General features: G+C 43.9%; 2 protein-coding genes across 3 annotated transcripts in view; one reads left to right on the forward strand and one right to left on the reverse strand.

Annotated features, from left to right (window-relative positions):
- The window catches only part of LOC135056952 (zinc finger protein 585A-like), a 234,035-nt gene that overhangs the window by 109,031 nt on the left and 102,713 nt on the right, over positions 1 to 22,291 (forward strand). The gene's annotated exons all lie outside the window — the stretch shown is intronic.
- Positions 20,483 to 22,291, reverse strand: part of LOC135057001 (zinc finger protein OZF-like) — a 38,463-nt gene continuing 36,654 nt past the window's right edge. Inside the window, exon 2 of one of the 2 annotated variants that reach the window (XM_063962856.1) lies at positions 20,483 to 21,842. In XM_063962856.1, coding sequence (XP_063818926.1) covers positions 20,764 to 21,842 — 1,079 coding nt within the window. In that variant the 3' untranslated portion in view covers positions 20,483 to 20,763. Of the gene's footprint in view, positions 21,846 to 22,291 lie in introns of both variants that reach the window. The other variant, XM_063962855.1, reaches the window with a different exon arrangement.

Consider the following 22,291-nt stretch of genomic DNA (forward strand, 5'->3'; position numbering starts at 1 on the left):
CTTTTTACACATTACGGCAGACAGAGTCCCCTTTTTACATATTATGGCAGACAGCGTCCCCTTTTTACACATTACCGCAGACAGCGTCTCCTTTTTTACACATTACGGCAGACAGCGCCTCCTTTTTTACACATAACGGCAGACAGCATCCCCTTTTTACACATTACGGCAGACAGCCTCCTCTTTTTTACACATTACGGCAGACAGCGCCTCCTTTTTTACACATAACGGCAGACAGCATCTCCTTTTCACACATTACGGCAGACAGCATCCCCTTTTTAAACATTACGGCAGACAGTGCCTCCTATTTTACACATAATGGCAGACAGCGTTCCCTTTTTACACATTACAGCAGACAGCGTCCCCTTTTTGCACATTATGGCAGACAACATCCCCATTTTACACATTACAGCAGACAGCGTTCCCCTTTGTACACATTAAGGCAGCCAGTCCCCCTTTTTACACATTGTGGCAGACAGACAGAATAGATAGAAAGAAAGAAAGAAAGAAAGAAAGAAAGAAAGAAAGAAAGAAAGAAAGAAAGAAAGGATTATACTTAGTGTCTCCGCTGGCAGTCAGGCTCCTCGGTGCAGCTTGATGGCGGATGATGATCCCGGGCAGGGGAAAAGGAGGAGGTGGGAGGTGGATGAGGGAGCCGCTGCAGAGCAGTATAATTGGTGCTGCTTCTGTCCTTCTGCTTCACCATAGGCTGTCCTCTGCTGCTAAGAATGCTGGGATGTGCACTAATTACACTGCGCTGCTGCGGCTCCCTCCTCCACCCCCCTCCTCATCCTCCCACCACCCCTGTGGTGCAGCGCTCTGCTCCTCGGCGGGCGGTTGACAGCAGCATGTAATGAGTCAGTTTGACTCATTACATGCCGCGCTGGCTTTGGGCCCCTGGACAGTGGCGGGCCCCAGTGCAAGGCACTGCTTGCACTGACGGTAGTTCCGCCACTGCTTAGTGGGGTTGGGCCGTCCCCTCCCCCCTAAGTTCCATGAAGTATACAGGCTGGTGCCAACCTGTCCTGCCTGAAAATAGCAAACTTTTAAGATAAATACAGAAAACGCTTCAGGAGCTTCCAGAGATGTGACTGGCTTCGTCGGGCACATTTTCTAAACTGAGTCTGGTAGGAGGGGCATAGAGGGAGGAGCCAGCACATGTTATCAAACTTCTATAGTGCCCATGGCTCCAAGTGAACCCATCTATACCCCATGGTACTAAATGGATTCCCAGTATCCCATAGGACGTAAAAGAAAATAAAAGTACACTGGCACTGTATGCTATATAAATTCTGTGGTGCAGTTGCTAAAATTAAAGCACACTAATCCTGAATGCTGTAAAATATAGGGGTGTTGCTGTTCAAATAACATTACACTGGCCCTGTATGCTGTAAGAATACAGGGTTGCTGTGAAAATAAAGGGGCACTGTTCTGTGTGCTGTAAGAATACAGGGGCCCTGTGAAAGTTAAGGGGTGCTGTCCTGTGTGTTGTAATAATAAAGTGGTTCTGTCCTGTAAAATGGAGAACAACAATTTGGAGAAAAAATAGTGGAAGATCAGGAACCACTTCCAGTTCCCAGGGCTAGTGCTGAAGCTGACATTGACGATGCAATTCCATCAATGTCGTCTGCTAAATCCAATGCCCAATGTCATAGAGGGCATGTAAAATCCAAGAAGCAAAAATAAATAATCCGAAAAAAAAAGAAATTATCTGATGAGAAACATAAAATTGACAATATGCCAATCACGACATGAAGTGGCAAGGAAAGGCTAAGGCCTTGGCCTATGTTCATGACTGGTGGCTCAGCTTCTCATGAGGATGGAAGCCCTCCTCCCTCTCGAAAAATATAAAAAAAATGAAGCTTGTTAAAGTACAAGAAAAAAAACAACTATGCATTCAGAGATATCACAAACCCCCAAGGAGAGTCCAAGTGTGTCCGTGGTTGCGATGTCTAGGCCTGACCTTTCCAAGACTGTATGGAAAAAGAAGGCTCCTACCGCCATTTGCACGCCCCCTGCAAGTGCGGGGAGGAGCACCGCCAGTCCAATTGCTGAGGATGTCACTGTAGACTTACACCGGAATGAGCAGGATATTGGTGTAGCTCTGAGGAGGAAGTTGACGATAAGGATTCTGATGGTGATATGGTTGGTTTGAATAAGGCACCAGTGGAGACAATTGTTGTCCAGGGGATGAGATAGGCCATTGTCATGCCTGGGCAAAATACCAAAAAAGCCACCTCTTTGGTGTGGAATTATTTCTCCACAAATCGGGACAACAGGTGCCAAGCCATGTGTTGCCTTTGTCAATCTGTAATTGTGACCGGACGGTCCAGTACGAAAACCCTCACCGCTTTCGCGTCTCGTCCCCAGTACACATAATGGATGCTTAGGTCATTCGGGACTTGACCACATAGGGGATTTCCGCTTACCGTCGGTAGCTGCCTGTTACTGACTCCACCCACTGCGCCGTGGGCGGGTTTATGCTGTCACTACCAAACTCCTAACCTGCCGTGGCGTTTGGAACCACAGTTCTGCTCTGTATGTGCCGACACATCTCAATCTCACAGAAATGGCTTCTCCACAGACCCATTTCCAGGTGCCAGGGACATCAGCATCTCAATTCCTAGGTGAGAAGCTTCCAAGGCCATTTGTCCTCAAACGTAAATGCATTTTAAAATCAACACAGCTTACACATTCCTTCTAAGTGCTGGCATTTGCTGCATTGTAAATGTGCAATCCTACAACTGTGCCTAGAGCATAAAATATACCATGGTGAAAACACAGTATTAAACATATTTTTAAATACCCGGAGCCTAACATCTACAATACATTTAAAGATGGCGCCTATCGCCAGTGCACAGTTTAAAAGTGGCGCCAAGCGCCCACTGTCCTCCTGACGGCGCCGGGCACTAGGGGTTAACCCCTTCAGTGCCCCGGCCGCCATTGTCCATGTGGCCACCAGGGCTGTCCGGCCACACTCCTCCAACCCAATTCAAGCGGGAAACCAGGGAGCCATGTCCCAACGATTTGACTCCTGGTCCCGCAGTCTCTTGGGTTGAAAAGGACGCTACCTGGGGGGTGTAGGCTCCGGCCTAGACAGTTTATCCATAGTGCAGTGGGCCTCTCTTCGTGGATGCACAATGTTCAAGTAGTCCACCTGAAGTCCAAGTTCAAGGCTCCACCACAAAAGTCTGTCCGATTTCCCCAAGGTAGGTTGCAGCCACCTAACAGATGGCTGGAAAGTCACCACTGTAGGGGGCCAGTTACACAAGCAGAGAAAAAACTGGTCCAGTGTACACATAAGTGCCACCCAAGGTGTCCCAATTGTGGCATGCCCCACCTCCCACCATAGCAGTATTTTGCTCAAACAGGCCACAGGGTGCTCCTGCCCATATGGCTCTTTCTGGCTCAGTACTGCTCCCAGTCCATGCAGTGGCACAGTAGTTTGTACCACAACATCCTGGTCAAGAATGTACACCCTCAGCACTGGAGCGGGTACCAGAGCCTCCTCCAATGACTGGAATGCCAACTCACAAGCGGGTGCAATGTCCACTGACTTGGGGATGCCCTTCCTAGTCATCTCTGTAAGGGGGTTCACTACAGAACTAAAGTCAGTGACAACATGTCCGTAGGACCTTACAGGTTCTAAGGTCAGTACCAGTCTGGGTGATGTGGGCTGGGGACAGCCTTTGGTAGCCTCTGCCTTGGGCCTACCCCTATCTCCTCCCACATGGTGCCCCAGGAACTGCATCTCCGTCATCCCTATCTGGCAACGGTCTGCCCTAACTGTCAGACCTGCACTCCAATCCTCCTCTGTCGACCTATGACTTGGGAAACCTACCCTGTCACCTAGGTCTGCTCTTTCCTCCTCGTCCACTACCTGTGCCACAGTGATGGCGGCCAGACCACCAGCCTCTTGATCATGTGTGGCAATCACTACAGGGACGCTGCATTTCTTCCCCGATCTACTGTGCACAGGCAGGGGACCTGCTATGTCCACAGCAACTTGCTGCAACGGTTCTCCTATGGCCAGAGGCCCAGAGACAACACAACCGCTGGAGTGCCCCATCTGCCAACGCATGGCACCAGCCTAACAGTTGGTCTAGGCGTAATCTGACATTCCAGACCATGGTAAGCTCTGTGTCAGGCACTTCAGGGTATGGTCTATCTCTGAGTGGCTGTCCAAAGGGGTTTCGCTGGCAACCGACACAGGTTGTGCAGGAAAGTTCCCTGGGGGGACCAGCTGGACATGTTTCCTATCTGGTCCATCCCCTCCCACTTTCCTGGCTACCCTGTACCTTAACCCTTCCCGCCAGGTAAAACTTTCCTGCCCCAACCCTGTCAAGGCCACTGCCAGAGTTGCGCCTCATGCCTTTCAGGGATGGGTCAGAGAGTTGATCCTCCCTAAACTCCTGCCTGAGGCCCTCAATCTTTCCTAAATTGGGACACTCTACAGGGGGATCTAGGTGGGGACTTCTAGGGTCAGTCTGGTAGGGGTCAGTCACTGAAAAGTCAGTGTGGTTTCTCATACTCACCGCCGGAGTTGGCAATCCACTTGGGTCAGGAGCATCATTGGGCACCCCCCCACAGGATCAAACAAGCTGGAACCAACATCCTCTGCATTGCTAGGTGACGTAGGCATACCAGAGGCAAAAGGCATGCGGGGTCTATGTGCCGATCTAGCCGTTGTAATCTTTCCCTCTGGGCTGGTTGGGGCTGTGGTTGTCTGTGCTGGCAGTTGTCTAGCAGCTGTAGTCTTTTCCTCAGGGCTGGGCTGTGCTGGAGTAGCTGATGTCAACGGTGATTGTGGAACTTGACTCCGGGGAATGGCGCCAGCACATGTGGTGACGATCCCACTACCCAGATCATTTCCTAGGACCACATCAGTTGGGAGACCATCAGTGACGGCAACTTCTTGCAACTCTGGTCCAGCTCCCCAGTCCAGGTAGACTCTTGCCATGGAAACCTCTTTCTCTGTTCCATCTGCCAGATAAAATTAGTCGTAAAAACAATGCAGTATAGGAGACCACATATACAGGTAGGTTGAACTCGATTGACAAATTGTCTTTTTTCAACCTCAAAAACTGTTACTATGTTACTGTGTACTATGATACTATGTACTATGTTACTGTGTACTGTGATACTATGTATTATGTTACTATGTACTCAGGGCCGGTTCTTGGGATTGTGGCGCCCCGGGCAAAGTATAGGGGTGTGGCTTCAAATGGGTGTGGTCAGTTACGCCCCCATTTATGGCCCTGTAGCGACGCTGAAAGATAAAATAAAATAAAAAAAAGTATACTTACCATTCCCGTTCCTGATCCAGACCGCTGCAGACCTCCTCCGCCGGCGCCGCTCTTCTTCTCTCCTTTCCTCGATCTATGGGAGAGACGTTATTACGTCTCCCCCATAGAACAGCATAGACACTAGAGGTCAATTATGACCCCTAGTGTCTGTGCCACTATGCTGTGCGGTGCGCGATGACGTCATCACGCACCGCACAGCAAAGGTCCTCTACATGAAGGGAAACTAGACCGTAGCGTCTAGTTTCCCTTCATGGAGAGGACCTTTGCTGTGCAGTGCACGATGACGTCATCGCGCACCGCACAATTAAGGTCCTCTCAATGAAGGGAAACTAGACGCTACGCGTCTGGTTCCCTTCAAAGCGGGGGGCACAGCGGGGGGCACAGTGGCGGATCTTGCCCTGGTGCGGCGCCCTCTGGAAGGCGGCGCCCCGGGCAAAAGTACCGCTTGCCCGTGGCAAGAACCGCCACTGTATGTACTATGGCCCTCATTCCGAGTTGATCGCTCGCAAGCTGCTTTTAGCAGCTTTGCACACGCTAAGCCGCTGCCTACTGGGAGTGAATCTTAGCATAGTAAAATTGCGAACGAAAGATTCGCAATATTGCGAAAAGACCTCTATGTGTAGTTTCTGAGTAGCTCGAGACTTACTCTGCCAGTGCGATCAGTTCAGTGCTTGTCGTTCCTGGTTTGACGTCACAAACACACCCAGCGTTCGCCCAGACACTCCCCCGTTTCTCCGGCCACTCCTGCGTTTTTCCCGGAAACGGTAGCGTTTTTTCACACACACCCATAAAATGGCGAGTTTCCGCCCAGAAACACCCACTTCCTGTCAATCACATTATGATCGCCAGAACGAAGAAAAAACCTCGTAATGCCGTGAGTAAAATACCTAACTGCATAGCAAATTTACTTGGCGCAGTCGCACTGCGGACATTGCGCATGCGCACTAAGCAGAAAATCGCTGCGATGCGAAGAAATTTACCTAGCGAACAACTCGGAATGACCCCCTATGTTACTGTGTACTATCTTAATGTTTACTATGTTACTATGTAATATGTTAACGTGTACTATGTTACTGTGTACTATGTTAATGTGTACTATGTTACTATGTATACAACAAACAGAAAATGGTCGCTTGCGCCCCTGCTGCGGCCCAGTACCAACCCCCAAGAGCACAACTCCTTGAGACAATCTATACAAAAAATATGGGGTGGTCCACAAGCGCTGCAGATAATAGATGAATTGTTCTCAGTCTCTCAGAACCATATACGACTGCATGGAACACATGAATTCTTCCAATACGTATCACTTCACAATTTCTTGAAGGTTCGCACCTTACGACTAACCTCCTCAATATGGGATATATACGTCAAAAGGTTTCTTTAGACAATCTTCTCATCTATACTCATTTCTCCAAGGTCACAATGATTCCACAACCCGTCCCTTAGAGGGGGTACTCACCTTATTAATGTGCCTTATATTCCTTGAAAGGTATCTTTATAGGCAGCAGGCCCCAAGGTTTCCCCTGGTGACCAACGGTTTTGTAGCAGATATGTGGAAAAATCACAAAAGGGTATCCAAAAAAATGCACAGATTTATTGCACCATAAACAGATATACCCATAAAAACATAAGGACTGAATAAAAACATGAAACGAACAAAAAATGTAAAACTTTACAATCTCCTGGTTAATGGGAAACCGTTTTTTCCACCATATGCCCTATGGTACCCACCACTCCAAAAACATGCATAGAGACTATTAGCTCAAAAACTGAGTGAGGATCCTATTAGGCAGTAATATCAGGTGAAAAACCCATACAACCTGAGATGTAAACATGTAACACCGACGCGTTTCGGATTCAAGATCCTTGAGGTGCGTTCCTGCGCGTGGTGTGCGTATTTTCGGCGGGGTTTGTGAGCGAATAGAGGGTTATTAGAACATTGCATATCTAACCCAAATACTGTACTTTATAAATATAGCTCTCTTGCATTACATCAGCAAGTTAGAACAGTCTAAATGATTCCATGGCGAGGGTATTCATCTTTACATGATAGGAAGGGACAAACTAAGGTTAGAAGGTGATGTCTAGTGTCCAGCTGTAGGGTATTTCAAGAGTAATATTCCGGTGTTGGTTAGAGAAAAATCGCATGTTCCTGCGTATAGTTATGTGCAGAAGCAGAATATAGATATCAATTGTTTTCAAAATATATTAGGAATGTGGAGGGAACGAGAATGGAACCCTGTCACACATAAATTAAATCTCCCACAGACTGAGATACAATGGCCTTATTTACACTAAGCTTTGACCTTATTTACACTAAGCATTGAGATTCTATGAAGAGGGCCTACACCTTTGTTTACTAAGATGGCCAGGTTTCTCTTCAGAATAATGAGTGCTGAGTTGTCATTGTCTCACCTGAAAGTAAGGGACAAACAAGGGTGAACAATGCCCAGGAGCCGAGAATGTTTGGAAGATCAGAAACAATAGCTAACCACAACAAAACCAGACAGATAGGAATTTAGGATACTAACATTCCTAGTCCAAAATCCATGGAGATAGAGGTATTCATTTATATATATATATTATATATGTATAAATGAATAAATATATAATTCCTAACAAATTGTAATAGCAGGAGTATGTGTGTGTGTATGTATATATATATGTATATATATATATGCAACCCAGTTTTGCTGGCACTCCAATTCCAATGCAACTGCTCCGGTGCCCAGTAAAAGTAAATCAATATGAATCCAAAAAAGTAACTGGCACTCTGGAGTCTAAACAATTAGTTGAAATAACTTTTATCCACAGTCAACGTTTCGGGGGTCTTAGCCCCGTCGTCAGGACATAACAGTACAGCATACAAAACATTCTGAAAACTTACCCCACCTTTGTACCCCACCGCACGTGTGTGTCCGCCCGCGGTCTCTCCCTTGATTTCCACCAGCCGGAGGTCACGATCCTTCCTCCGCCCGGCTTCCGCCACAGATGTAGCTAGGCAACCGCGAGTGTGCGTTCCACACACCCCGGCGTCTGCGCTCCACCGAGTGGAAGTTCCTCGTACATCTCACGGAGGGGGTGAATCGTCGGGGCAGGTCCCGCCAGCGAATCTACAAAGTGTATAAACATTTATATATTATTGAAATGTTACATAAAACAGTATAACATACATCAACAAACATTAAACATAATAGCAAAATGGACAACAATGTCCCAACCCAGCATCATAATAATTGCATGAATTACTTGTAACCGAATGAAATTTAAATGGTGTTCCAATTAATTTTTTCATTAAGCCCATTAGGGGCTATGGTCCCTAACCGGATAATCCATCTTGATTCTTTCAGCAAGAGCTCGCGAGCTCTATTGCCACCTCTCAATGTCATAGGCACATGATCTATGATAAGATATTTTAACATTTCAAACCTATGTCCAGCAGATTTAAAATGTTTTGCTACAGGTTGGTCAATTGACCTACCCTGTAGAGCAAGACGTATAGCAGACCGATGGGCCGTCATCCTTTCAGTGAATTTTCTGGTAGTCTGTCCCACATAGTATAGTCCACAAGGACAAACAATAATGTATACCACATGAGACATATTACAGGTAAGTACATAACGTATGTCAAACTGTTTGCCTGTATGGGGATGGGCAAAGGTCTTACAAGGAATCAGATGAACACATGTGGCACAGCCACAGCATCTGTAACATCCAGGGGATTTTCTATGAATATTAGGGGGTAATGCTACCCCCCTCCCTGTTATATCTGCCCTTACCAACCTGTCTTTTAAATTACTTCCCCTTTTAAAGGCAGCTATCGGTCGGCTATTATTCAGCCCCTTGAGCTCCGGATCTGTCTTAATAATGGGCCAAAGGGCATTGGTCGCTCTTTTGATAACAGGACTGGCTGTAGTATAATCTGATGTCCATGGGATCAGATTACTGGTACTGCGTGCCACGGGATTGAGAAGATCAGATCTAGACATATTGAGTACTTTCAGTTTTTGTGAGTTTAAAGTCTTGCTATTATAACCTCGTGCTTCAAATTTACTGATAAGTGTATCTAATTGTTTGGGAACTTTATCAGCATCACTAGTGATGCGCGCTAAGCGCATCATTTGTGACATAGGCAGGCCTTTTTTCAGTGCTTCAGGATGGTGACTGGAATTCATAAGGAATGTATTCCTGTCAGTGTCTTTAATAAAAACTTCAGTAGATATTAAATTATTAGTAACTTGCACCTTCACATCTAAGAAATTAATTTCCTGCAAACTGTATGAAAAAGTAAATTTAATTGGGGAAGCCCTGTTATTAACATCATGCATCACCCTCTCCAGGAGTTCAGCACCTCCTGTCCACAGCAGGAATACATCGTCGATGTATCTAGTGTACCACATAATATGTTTATTAATTTCCTGATCCTGAAAAAATATCTGAGATTCCTCCTCAAACATAAATATATTAGCGTAGGAAGGTGCCACGGCAGAACCCATGGCACACCCCCTACGCTGCAAATAAAAGTTTCCATCAAACAAAAAGTAATTTTTAGTTAAAGTTAATTCTAAGAGGCGTAAAAACAAGACATTGTCAAACTCAGTATTACTCAAATTCCGTTCTAGGAAATTACTCATAGCTGATAGACCACCGGCATGTGGGATTGATGTATATAGACTGCAAACATCTAGAACCACCATGAGTGTACCAGAAGGAATACTGTTGATGGAAATTAATTTCTTTAGAAATGAGGTAGTGTCTTTCAAAAACGTATCCTGATTCGGGAGTAAAGGCTGTAGGATACAGTCTAGTAATTGTGAGACTGGTTGTAGAAGGGAGTCCCGAGCCGAGATTATCGGTCGTCCAGGCGGTTTTTCTTTATTCTTATGAAGTTTTGGGAGAGTGTAGATTACCGGAACCTTCGGAAAGCGAACCAAAAGGGCATCATATAGTTTAGGTGGAATCTTATTCGAAGATCTTGCTTCATCCAGAATACCCATGAGCTCTCTCTGATAGTCCATGGTAGGGTCTTTACTTAACTTTTTATAGATGGCAGAGTCTGATAGTTGAGACATAATTTCAGAGCGATAGTCCCCAATGTCCTGGAGGACAATAGCCCCACCCTTATCGGCGGGCCGGATTACGAGGTCTTCATAGGACTCTAGGTTTTTCAGAGCCCCTATTTCCTCTTTAGATAAGTTATGTCTTATTTTGCATGGAGCCATGGTGAATTTCTCTACAGCTTTATCTATCATTCTCCCAAATGTTTTAAGGGAGGCGTTAGTTGAAATGGGATCAAATGTAGATCTAGATGCAGATCTAATAAAGTCATCATACACCGTAGGAGTAGATGAAACACCAGAAGCATGTTGGTAAAACTCCTTAAGACGTAACTTTCTTGCAAATCGGTGAGAGTCTCTTTTCCAGTTAAAGGTATCAAATTTGTTAGTCGGGACAAAGCTAAGTCCTTTGTTAAGGACCCTTTCTTCCACTTCGCTCAGAGATCTTGAGGAAAGATTAAAAATTAAGTTGTCTTTTTGTTTCCACCCCTTCTGCCTCCTCTTGTTTTGACCACCCCTGCGGGTGGGAGGTCTCCACTGGAGGGCACCCCGTCCGTTCCTAAAGGGATTTGTCGTGCTCTGGATACTTCATCTGGTTCGGAGACAGCAAAATCGCTATCACTGTTGGAGGTGTTTCTATCACTCGGGCCGCTCTGGGTCCTTTTCTGCCACGGTCTACGTTTGGGATTTGATGTTCTATTTCCCCTCATGTTGTCTCCACCTGCCAGCCATTTGTAGACTTTGTTCTCCTCATAGTCCAAATCGACAGTATACTTCTTGTTTTTCTTAAATTTGATCAAATTTTTCTTGTAGTATTCACACTGTATTTCCAACTTGTGAATCCAGTTCTGGCTAGTTTCAGCCTCCATAGTTACTTTAAATTCTTTTTCAAATTCAGCAATTTTCATTCGGGTAAGATGTAATTCCCTATTAGCTTCTTCTATGACAGCTATCATCAGGTCAAACGCACACTTATTAAGGATAGCAATCCACTTTTTCACGAAATCCGGATTATACCGGCCTATCGTCGGTACATTAAGGACCCTGAAGCCCCTGGGAATCTTGTGCTCCCTATAATAGTCGGAGAGCGAGATCCCATGTAATAAATAGTCAATTTCTCTGCGCCTGAGTTTAAACAGACGATTAAAGAGGTCTTCAGAGTTGTGTACCGGATCACTAATAGTTAAATTTTCTTTAGACAAAATCTGCTCAATTTCTGCAGCAGAAAAACTGAACGTTGCACCTGGTTCTGGCATAGAGAAATTGTAACAACCTGCTGTTAACTGTGGTTGTGCTGGGCTAGCCGACACGTCCATAATGCAAACAGAGAAACAGCTGGTCACCTGTACAAAGTTCTGGTAATTTCAAATGGGTGAGGGTGCCTTGCAACTTGTGCTACACAAAGCACTGCAATATCCAACCCAGTTTTGCTGGCACTCCAATTCCAATGCAACTGCTCCGGTGCCCAGTAAAAGTAAATCAATATGAATCCAAAAAAGTAACTGGCACTCTGGAGTCTAAACAATTAGTTGAAATAACTTTTATCCACAGTCAACGTTTCGGGGGTCTTAGCCCCGTCGTCAGGACATAACAGTACAGCATACAAAACATTCTGAAAACTTACCCCACCTTTGTACCCCACCGCACGTGTGTGTCCGCCCGCGGTCTCTCCCTTGATTTCCACCAGCCGGAGGTCACGATCCTTCCTCCGCCCGGCTTCCGCCACAGATGTAGCTAGGCAACCGCGAGTGTGCGTTCCACACACCCCGGCGTCTGCGCTCCACCGAGTGGAAGTTCCTCGTACATCTCACGGAGGGGGTGAATCGTCGGGGCAGGTCCCGCCAGCGAATCTACAAAGTGTATAAACATTTATATATTATTGAAATGTTACATAAAACAGTATAACATACATCAACAAACATTAAACATAATAGCAAAATGGACAACAATGTCCCAACCCAGCATCATAATAATTGCATGAATTACTTGTAACCGAATGAAATTTAAATGGTGTTCCAATTAATTTTTTCATTAAGCCCATTAGGGGCTATGGTCCCTAACCGGATAATCCATCTTGATTCTTTCAGCAAGAGCTCGCGAGCTCTATTGCCACCTCTCAATGTCATAGGCACATGATCTATGATAAGATATTTTAACATTTCAAACCTATGTCCAGCAGATTTAAAATGTTTTGCTACAGGTTGGTCAATTGACCTACCCTGTAGAGCAAGACGTATAGCAGACCGATGGGCCGTCATCCTTTCAGTGAATTTTCTGGTAGTCTGTCCCACATAGTATAGTCCACAAGGACAAACAATAATGTATACCACATGAGACATATTACAGGTAAGTACATAACGTATGTCAAACTGTTTGCCTGTATGGGGATGGGCAAAGGTCTTACAAGGAATCAGATGAACACATGTGGCACAGCCACAGCATCTGTAACATCCAGGGGATTTTCTATGAATATTAGGGGGTAATGCTACCCCCCTCCCTGTTATATCTGCCCTTACCAACCTGTCTTTTAAATTACTTCCCCTTTTAAAGGCAGCTATCGGTCGGCTATTATTCAGCCCCTTGAGCTCCGGATCTGTCTTAATAATGGGCCAAAGGGCATTGGTCGCTCTTTTGATAACAGGACTGGCTGTAGTATAATCTGATGTCCATGGGATCAGATTACTGGTACTGCGTGCCACGGGATTGAGAAGATCAGATCTAGACATATTGAGTACTTTCAGTTTTTGTGAGTTTAAAGTCTTGCTATTATAACCTCGTGCTTCAAATTTACTGATAAGTGTATCTAATTGTTTGGGAACTTTATCAGCATCACTAGTGATGCGCGCTAAGCGCATCATTTGTGACATAGGCAGGCCTTTTTTCAGTGCTTCAGGATGGTGACTGGAATTCATAAGGAATGTATTCCTGTCAGTGTCTTTAATAAAAACTTCAGTAGATATTAAATTATTAGTAACTTGCACCTTCACATCTAAGAAATTAATTTCCTGCAAACTGTATGAAAAAGTAAATTTAATTGGGGAAGCCCTGTTATTAACATCATGCATCACCCTCTCCAGGAGTTCAGCACCTCCTGTCCACAGCAGGAATACATCGTCGATGTATCTAGTGTACCACATAATATGTTTATTAATTTCCTGATCCTGAAAAAATATCTGAGATTCCTCCTCAAACATAAATATATTAGCGTAGGAAGGTGCCACGGCAGAACCCATGGCACACCCCCTACGCTGCAAATAAAAGTTTCCATCAAACAAAAAGTAATTTTTAGTTAAAGTTAATTCTAAGAGGCGTAAAAACAAGACATTGTCAAACTCAGTATTACTCAAATTCCGTTCTAGGAAATTACTCATAGCTGATAGACCACCGGCATGTGGGATTGATGTATATAGACTGCAAACATCTAGAACCACCATGAGTGTACCAGAAGGAATACTGTTGATGGAAATTAATTTCTTTAGAAATGAGGTAGTGTCTTTCAAAAACGTATCCTGATTCGGGAGTAAAGGCTGTAGGATACAGTCTAGTAATTGTGAGACTGGTTGTAGAAGGGAGTCCCGAGCCGAGATTATCGGTCGTCCAGGCGGTTTTTCTTTATTCTTATGAAGTTTTGGGAGAGTGTAGATTACCGGAACCTTCGGAAAGCGAACCAAAAGGGCATCATATAGTTTAGGTGGAATCTTATTCGAAGATCTTGCTTCATCCAGAATACCCATGAGCTCTCTCTGATAGTCCATGGTAGGGTCTTTACTTAACTTTTTATAGATGGCAGAGTCTGATAGTTGAGACATAATTTCAGAGCGATAGTCCCCAATGTCCTGGAGGACAATAGCCCCACCCTTATCGGCGGGCCGGATTACGAGGTCTTCATAGGACTCTAGGTTTTTCAGAGCCCCTATTTCCTCTTTAGATAAGTTATGTCTTATTTTGCATGGAGCCATGGTGAATTTCTCTACAGCTTTATCTATCATTCTCCCAAATGTTTTAAGGGAGGCGTTAGTTGAAATGGGATCAAATGTAGATCTAGATGCAGATCTAATAAAGTCATCATACACCGTAGGAGTAGATGAAACACCAGAAGCATGTTGGTAAAACTCCTTAAGACGTAACTTTCTTGCAAATCGGTGAGAGTCTCTTTTCCAGTTAAAGGTATCAAATTTGTTAGTCGGGACAAAGCTAAGTCCTTTGTTAAGGACCCTTTCTTCCACTTCGCTCAGAGATCTTGAGGAAAGATTAAAAATTAAGTTGTCTTTTTGTTTCCACCCCTTCTGCCTCCTCTTGTTTTGACCACCCCTGCGGGTGGGAGGTCTCCACTGGAGGGCACCCCGTCCGTTCCTAAAGGGATTTGTCGTGCTCTGGATACTTCATCTGGTTCGGAGACAGCAAAATCGCTATCACTGTTGGAGGTGTTTCTATCACTCGGGCCGCTCTGGGTCCTTTTCTGCCACGGTCTACGTTTGGGATTTGATGTTCTATTTCCCCTCATGTTGTCTCCACCTGCCAGCCATTTGTAGACTTTGTTCTCCTCATAGTCCAAATCGACAGTATACTTCTTGTTTTTCTTAAATTTGATCAAATTTTTCTTGTAGTATTCACACTGTATTTCCAACTTGTGAATCCAGTTCTGGCTAGTTTCAGCCTCCATAGTTACTTTAAATTCTTTTTCAAATTCAGCAATTTTCATTCGGGTAAGATGTAATTCCCTATTAGCTTCTTCTATGACAGCTATCATCAGGTCAAACGCACACTTATTAAGGATAGCAATCCACTTTTTCACGAAATCCGGATTATACCGGCCTATCGTCGGTACATTAAGGACCCTGAAGCCCCTGGGAATCTTGTGCTCCCTATAATAGTCGGAGAGCGAGATCCCATGTAATAAATAGTCAATTTCTCTGCGCCTGAGTTTAAACAGACGATTAAAGAGGTCTTCAGAGTTGTGTACCGGATCACTAATAGTTAAATTTTCTTTAGACAAAATCTGCTCAATTTCTGCAGCAGAAAAACTGAACGTTGCACCTGGTTCTGGCATAGAGAAATTGTAACAACCTGCTGTTAACTGTGGTTGTGCTGGGCTAGCCGACACGTCCATAATGCAAACAGAGAAACAGCTGGTCACCTGTACAAAGTTCTGGTAATTTCAAATGGGTGAGGGTGCCTTGCAACTTGTGCTACACAAAGCACTGCAATATCCAACCCAGTTTTGCTGGCACTCCAATTCCAATGCAACTGCTCCGGTGCCCAGTAAAAGTAAATCAATATGAATCCAAAAAAGTAACTGGCACTCTGGAGTCTAAACAATTAGTTGAAATAACTTTTATCCACAGTCAACGTTTCGGGGGTCTTAGCCCCGTCGTCAGGACATAACAGTACAGCATACAAAACATTCTGAAAACTTACCCCACCTTTGTACCCCACCGCACGTGTGTGTCCGCCCGCGGTCTCTCCCTTGATTTCCACCAGCCGGAGGTCACGATCCTTCCTCCGCCCGGCTTCCGCCCCAGATGTAGCTAGGCAACCGCGAGTGTGCGTTCCACACACCCCGGCGTCTGCGCTCCACCGAGCGGAAGTTCCTCGTACATCTCACGGAGGGGGTGAATCGTCGGGGCAGGTCCCGCCAGCGAATCTACAAAGTGTATAAACATTTATATATTATTGAAATGTTACATAAAACAGTATAACATACATCAACAAACATTAAACATAATAGCAAAATGGACAACAATGTCCCAACCCAGCATCATAATAATTGCATGAATTACTTGTAACCGAATGAAATTTAAATGGTGTTCCAATTAATTTTTTCATTAAGCCCATTAGGGGCTATGGTCCCTAACCGGATAATCCATCTTGATTCTTTCAGCAAGAGCTCGCGAGCTCTATTGCCACCTCTCAATGTCATAGGCACATGATCTATGATAAGATATTTTAACATTTCAAGCCCTGTATGGGGATGGGCAAAGGTCTTACAAGGTCTTACAAGGAATCAGATGAACACATGTGGCACAGCCACAGCATCTGTAACATCCAGGGGATTTTCTATGAATATTAGGGGGTAATGCTACCCCCCTCCCTGTTATATCTGCCCTTACCAACCTGTCTTTTAAATTACTACCCCTTTTAAAGGCAGCTATCGGTCGGCTATTATTCAGCCCCTTGAGCTCCGGATCTGTCTTAATAATGGGCCAAAGGGCATTGGTCGCTCTTTTGATAACAGGACTGGCTGTAGTATAATCTGATGTCCATGGGATCAGATTACTGGTACTGTGTGCCACGGGATTGAGAAGATCAGATCTAGACATATTGAGTACTTTCAGTTTTTGTGAGTTTAAAGTCTTGCTATTATAACCTCGTGCTTCAAATTTACTGATAAGTGTATCTAATTGTTTGGGAACTTTATCAGCATCACTAGTGATGCGCGCTAAGCGCATCATTTGTGACATAGGCAGGCCTTTTTTCAGTGCTTCAGGATGGTGACTGGAATTCATAAGGAATGTATTCCTGTCAGTGTCTTTAATAAAAACTTCAGTAGATATTAAATTATGCTCTACAGGGTAGGTCAATTGACCAACCTGTAGCAAAACATTTTAAATCTGCTGGACATAGGCTTGAAATGTTAAAATATCTTATCATAGATCATGTGCCTATGACATTGAGAGGTGGCAATAGAGCTCGCGAGCTCTTGCTGAAAGAATCAAGATGGATTATCCGGTTAGGGACCATAGCCCCTAATGGGCTTAATGAAAAAATTAATTGGAACACCATTTAAATTTCATTCGGTTACAAGTAATTCATGCAATTATTATGATGCTGGGTTGGGACATTGTTGTCCATTTTGCTATTATGTTTAATGTTTGTTGATGTATGTTATACTGTTTTATGTAACATTTCAATAATATATAAATGTTTATACACTTTGTAGATTCGCTGGCGGGACCTGCCCCGACGATTCACCCCCTCCGTGAGATGTACGAGGAACTTCCGCTCGGTGGAGCGCAGACGCCGGGGTGTGTAGAACGCACACTCGCGGTTGCCTAGCTACATCTGGGGCGGAAGCCGGGCGGAGGAAGGATCGTGACCTCCGGCTGGTGGAAATCAAGGGAGAGACCGCGGGCGGACACACACGTGCGGTGGGGTACAAAGGTGGGGTAAGTTTTCAGAATGTTTTGTATGCTGTACTGTTATGTCCTGACGACGGGGCTAAGACCCCCGAAACGTTGACTGTGGATAAAAGTTATTTCAACTAATTGTTTAGACTCCAGAGTGCCAGTTACTTTTTTGGATTCATATATATATATATATATATATATATATGAATATGTGGATATATGAATATCTTGAAGATTGAAATAGATAGTAATATCATGTGTGGGATCATATTGTTCAGAGTCACGTGAACATTAATCTGGTGGGAATAAGAACATTGTTAAAACTTACCTCATTAAGATATTAATAATACCAGATTTATGTTTAATGTGATGGGTTTAACTGATCACGGGGCGGGAACTCCCAAGTCCTAGCCATCACCCACTTTTTGAACTAACCAATGGTCCCCGGTGCAGGACATGTCCCACCCCCTAACCAATGGAAGAAGAGCACACAGTGTCTATTGTATTATGCCTTGATCTACTGAATAAAGAGTGTGCTGCAGGCCAGGTCTCTATCAAAGACTCTGAACGCTATCTGTATGACCAGCGGAGGACCGGATCCGGGTTGCGCTTGCGAACAATTCTCACGTATGTACATTCTCTGTAGCCATTATTATGTTTAGATATCTTGTTAGTCTGTAGTGTATAATCTGTACTGTTTTACCTTTTCTAATCAATCCGCAGTGGCCTTAGAACCCTGTGGTTTTACCCCATATCGCTGTTGTGTCCTCATTTCTCTGCTAGGGGTTAAAAGGTTATTATATTCACAAACTGCTTAAGGGTTTAACGTGTGTTTGGTAAAGTGTACGCACTGTGAATACTTTATACTGTCAGTGCTACTTAAGGTTTAAGGTATAACATTGTTGCAGTACTTTGCTGCTAAGGGTTTAAAGTGTAATCATATCATTGCATTATATCATTAACAAGGTTTAAAGGTTATCAATTGTGTATGCGCACGCTGTGTGTGCTTTGTACCCACAGTGCGGTGTTAGTACGCTGAGTGCGTACATGGTACGGGACTCTGTGCACAAATAGCATACGAAGTACATAGCGTGAGCAAGCGGCCGCAGCGGCTCCATAATAGAAGTGTATTAGAAGGTATAGCTTTATGTTTAAAGATAATAATTGACATTATCATGATTTAACCAGTTATTTTCTGGAAGTTTATCAACACAAGGACTGTGCGTAATCCCGTGGAAGTGACTTATAAGAGCCAATATACAAAATCCACCTTTAGTAGGAAAGTTAATTTAGGACCAAGGGTCAGTATGTTATATATGTGTGATGTTTCTTATAGGTCTGCTTTTATTGGTATTGTGAATAAGCGGTTGTTCATGTGATATTTTTATAATGAATATTCATGCCATTGATAAATAAAAGAAGGTACAGTATGAGGTATAACATCTAGTGTGGATGGTTTATTCAGATATCAGACTCCAGAGTGTTTTTACAACTAGCGCAAAACTTTCAATTTTTTTTTTCCAGTTTGTTATATAGATTATGTAGCCAGTATATAGAGTATATATTCACAAGCATATAGGAGGGTAATATTTTGCTGCTTGATTTATCATTATATTATTGGCTAATTAGTGAAAATAATAGCGCCCGGGCATATCTCTTTCTTTACTTCTTGGAAACTAGTGGACCCATGCCAAACCAGCTGACACAGCCCCACAGCGTAACACCACCACCTCCATGCTTTACTGTAGGTACTGTACACTCTGGTATCAGACCTTCTCCTGGCAGTCACCAAACTCAAACACGTCCATCTGATCTGAAAAGTGGAAACTGTGATCATCACCCCATAACACTCGCCGCCATTGTTCCATTGTCCAGTTTTTGCAGTCTTACCACCATCATAAGCGCTGGGCTGCATTCTTCTTTGTGATTAGAGTTGCATGGGCCTCCCTACGAAGTGTTCTTGTGGAAACCGGCACATTAGTGGCCATGTGGAACTCATGTGCAATGGTATGCATGGGAAGACCCCTGTTTGCAGCTCCCCTAACATCCACAATGCTTCTCGCACATACCTCTGATCAAGCAGCCTACAATGATCCCATTAGTCAAAAGTATTTGCACATGGTATTCCCAGGTGTTCTCCCATCCAAATACTAACCAGGCCCAACACTGCATAGTTTCCAAGATCAGATGAGATTGGGCATATCCAGTGTGGTTGGCTGTAGGTTAATGCGGTTTTGGCAGTGTTGTTCCAGCTGGTCAGATGACCTATCTTAGTGTGTTACCCTCTATACTAGGGTAGGCATTGACCATGTCTGCCCGTACCAATTACGCTTTTGTTAGGGTGATAAAGAGGACTAAGATGCACTTCCTGCTAACATCTTCATGTGCTGCTGGCAGAGTGCGGGCACCTGGCTTGTCCCTCACTCCTGGGGATGTTACCGCAGTGCCTCCCGCCTTCCCCCTGCTTCTGAAACCCCTGAATCTGTCCAAAAGTGTGAAAACAGCGTCTTCTCAGCCACCAGTATCTGCTCTTTAGAGAGCCTGTAACCAGTAAGGAGAGACACCGCACTGACACACATACCCAACCTGGGCATCTATGGAGAAGAGGGGAGATACCTGCTCCTTCAGCACTGACACACATACCCAACCTGGACATCTATGGAGAACAGGGGAGATACCTGCCCCTTCAGCACTGAGTTAGGAGGGATCAGAGGGGAATAGTTTTATAGAAGCTAATTAGCCAGCTCATTAGGTGCTGATGTAGAGACCCACACAATATTTTTACCCCCAGAAAATATAATTAGCTAGCTTTTTGACAAAATAATTAGGTTTCAATAAATTGCAAAGTGAAAAGAAAGTAAATAGTTTTTTTTTCTAACCTCCAGGAAATACTTTGTGGTTCGTGCTTCACCATTTCTCCACCATTCCAGAACAGCAATTGCTGGATTCTACCCATACGTTTCCAGAATAAAATGTTTTTACAAGATGATAATGTGTTTTATCGTTTATCTGTGACTGAAATCCATACAATGTAACCCATACATAACAGTTATGTGGTCTGGTATTACTGTGGAGAGTGCTGGCAACATCTAGACTAAATTACATATATAGGAAATATTATACAGAAAAATATATAGGAGAAATTACTAAAAGTTTTGCTGGAGTGATCTAGTCATCTTATATTAATGACACACATTCCAATTATCTGTGGAAGGATAACATAACGTGTTAAAATAGTGTGTGACAGGAGTGTTGCTTCAACCCTGTTTTGTATCAACTCATAGTAATGCTTCTCCTGTGTGAAATCTGATGCGTAACAAGACGTGATTTACGTGTAAAACATTTTCCACACTCAGAGCATGGAAATGGCTTTTCACCTGTGTGACTTCTCTGATGTGTAACAAGATGTGATTTCTGTGTAAAACATTTCCCACAGTCAGAGCATGGAAATGGCTTCTCACCTGTGTGACTTCTCTGATGTTTAACAAGATATGATTTAAGTGTAAAACATTTCCCACACTCAGAGCATGGAAATGGCTTCTCACCTGTGTGACTTCTCTGATGTGTAACAATTTGTGATTTCCATCTAAAACATTTCCCACAGTCAGAGCATGGAAATGGCTTCTCACCTGTGTGACTTCTCTGATGGTTAACAAGATTTGATTTAAGTGTAAAACATTTCCCACACTCAGAGCATGGAAATGGCTTCTCACCTGTGTGACTGCTCTGATGGCTAACCAGCTTTAATTTCTGTGTAAAACATTTCCCACACTCAGAGCATGTAAATGGCTTTTCACCTGTGTGACTTCTCTGATGTGTAACAAGATTTGATTTCTGTGTAAAACATTTCCCACACTCAGAGCATGGAAATGGCTTCTCACCTGTGTGACTTCTCTGATGTGTAACAAGATATGATTTAAGTGTAAAACATTTCCCACAGTCAGAGCATGGAAATGGCTTCTCATCTGTGTGAATTCTCTGATGGCTAACAAGATATGATTTAAGTGTAAAACATTTCCCACACTCAGAGCATGGAAATGGCTTCTCACCTGTGTGACTTCTCTGATGTGTAACAAGATGTGATTTAAGTGTAAAACATTTCCCACACTCGGAACAGGGGAATATATTATCAGGTGTATGAGCTGCACTATGTGTTACAAAAGCTGAGGTATCAGGAGAATAGTCCTCGTGATTAGAGGGATTGGATGATATATCTGCGCTGTGAGGTACTGGATGTATATTTAGCATAACAGCGCTGTCTCCTGGAGAATCTGGTGTGATGTTATCTTCTGTTTTAGTATCTGCAGACAAGATGAGATCTCCCTCCAAGGCATTCCGGCTTGTGCCTCCATCTACTGGAGATAAAATAGCTGTATTATTATTATTATTCACAGATCTTTATATAGCGCCTACATATTACACTGTACAGAGAATATTTAGACATTCACATCAGGCCCACCAGGGGAGCTTACACTCTATATTCCCTACCACACGCACACACTAGGGTCAATTTGTTATCAGAAGCCAATTAACCTACCAGTATGATTTTTGGAGTAATTGTGCAAACACAAACAAACTCCACACAGTTCAGGAATTGAACTCATGACTTCAGTGCTGTGAGACAGCAATGCTAACCACTACGCCGCTATCTTACTATTACTAACAAAGAGGTTTAGCGGATTCATTTAAACCTGCAAACTTTAGGGGCTGTTCAATTACCTGTGGTACTTTACCGCTTAAATAATCCCCCGGGGGAATCGCATAGTCAAATACACAGCGCTTATCTGGGATTATGCTACAC

Source organism: Pseudophryne corroboree, chromosome 3 (assembly GCF_028390025.1).
Source record: "Pseudophryne corroboree isolate aPseCor3 chromosome 3, aPseCor3.hap2, whole genome shotgun sequence".
Classification (NCBI taxonomy): domain Eukaryota; kingdom Metazoa; phylum Chordata; class Amphibia; order Anura; family Myobatrachidae; genus Pseudophryne; species Pseudophryne corroboree.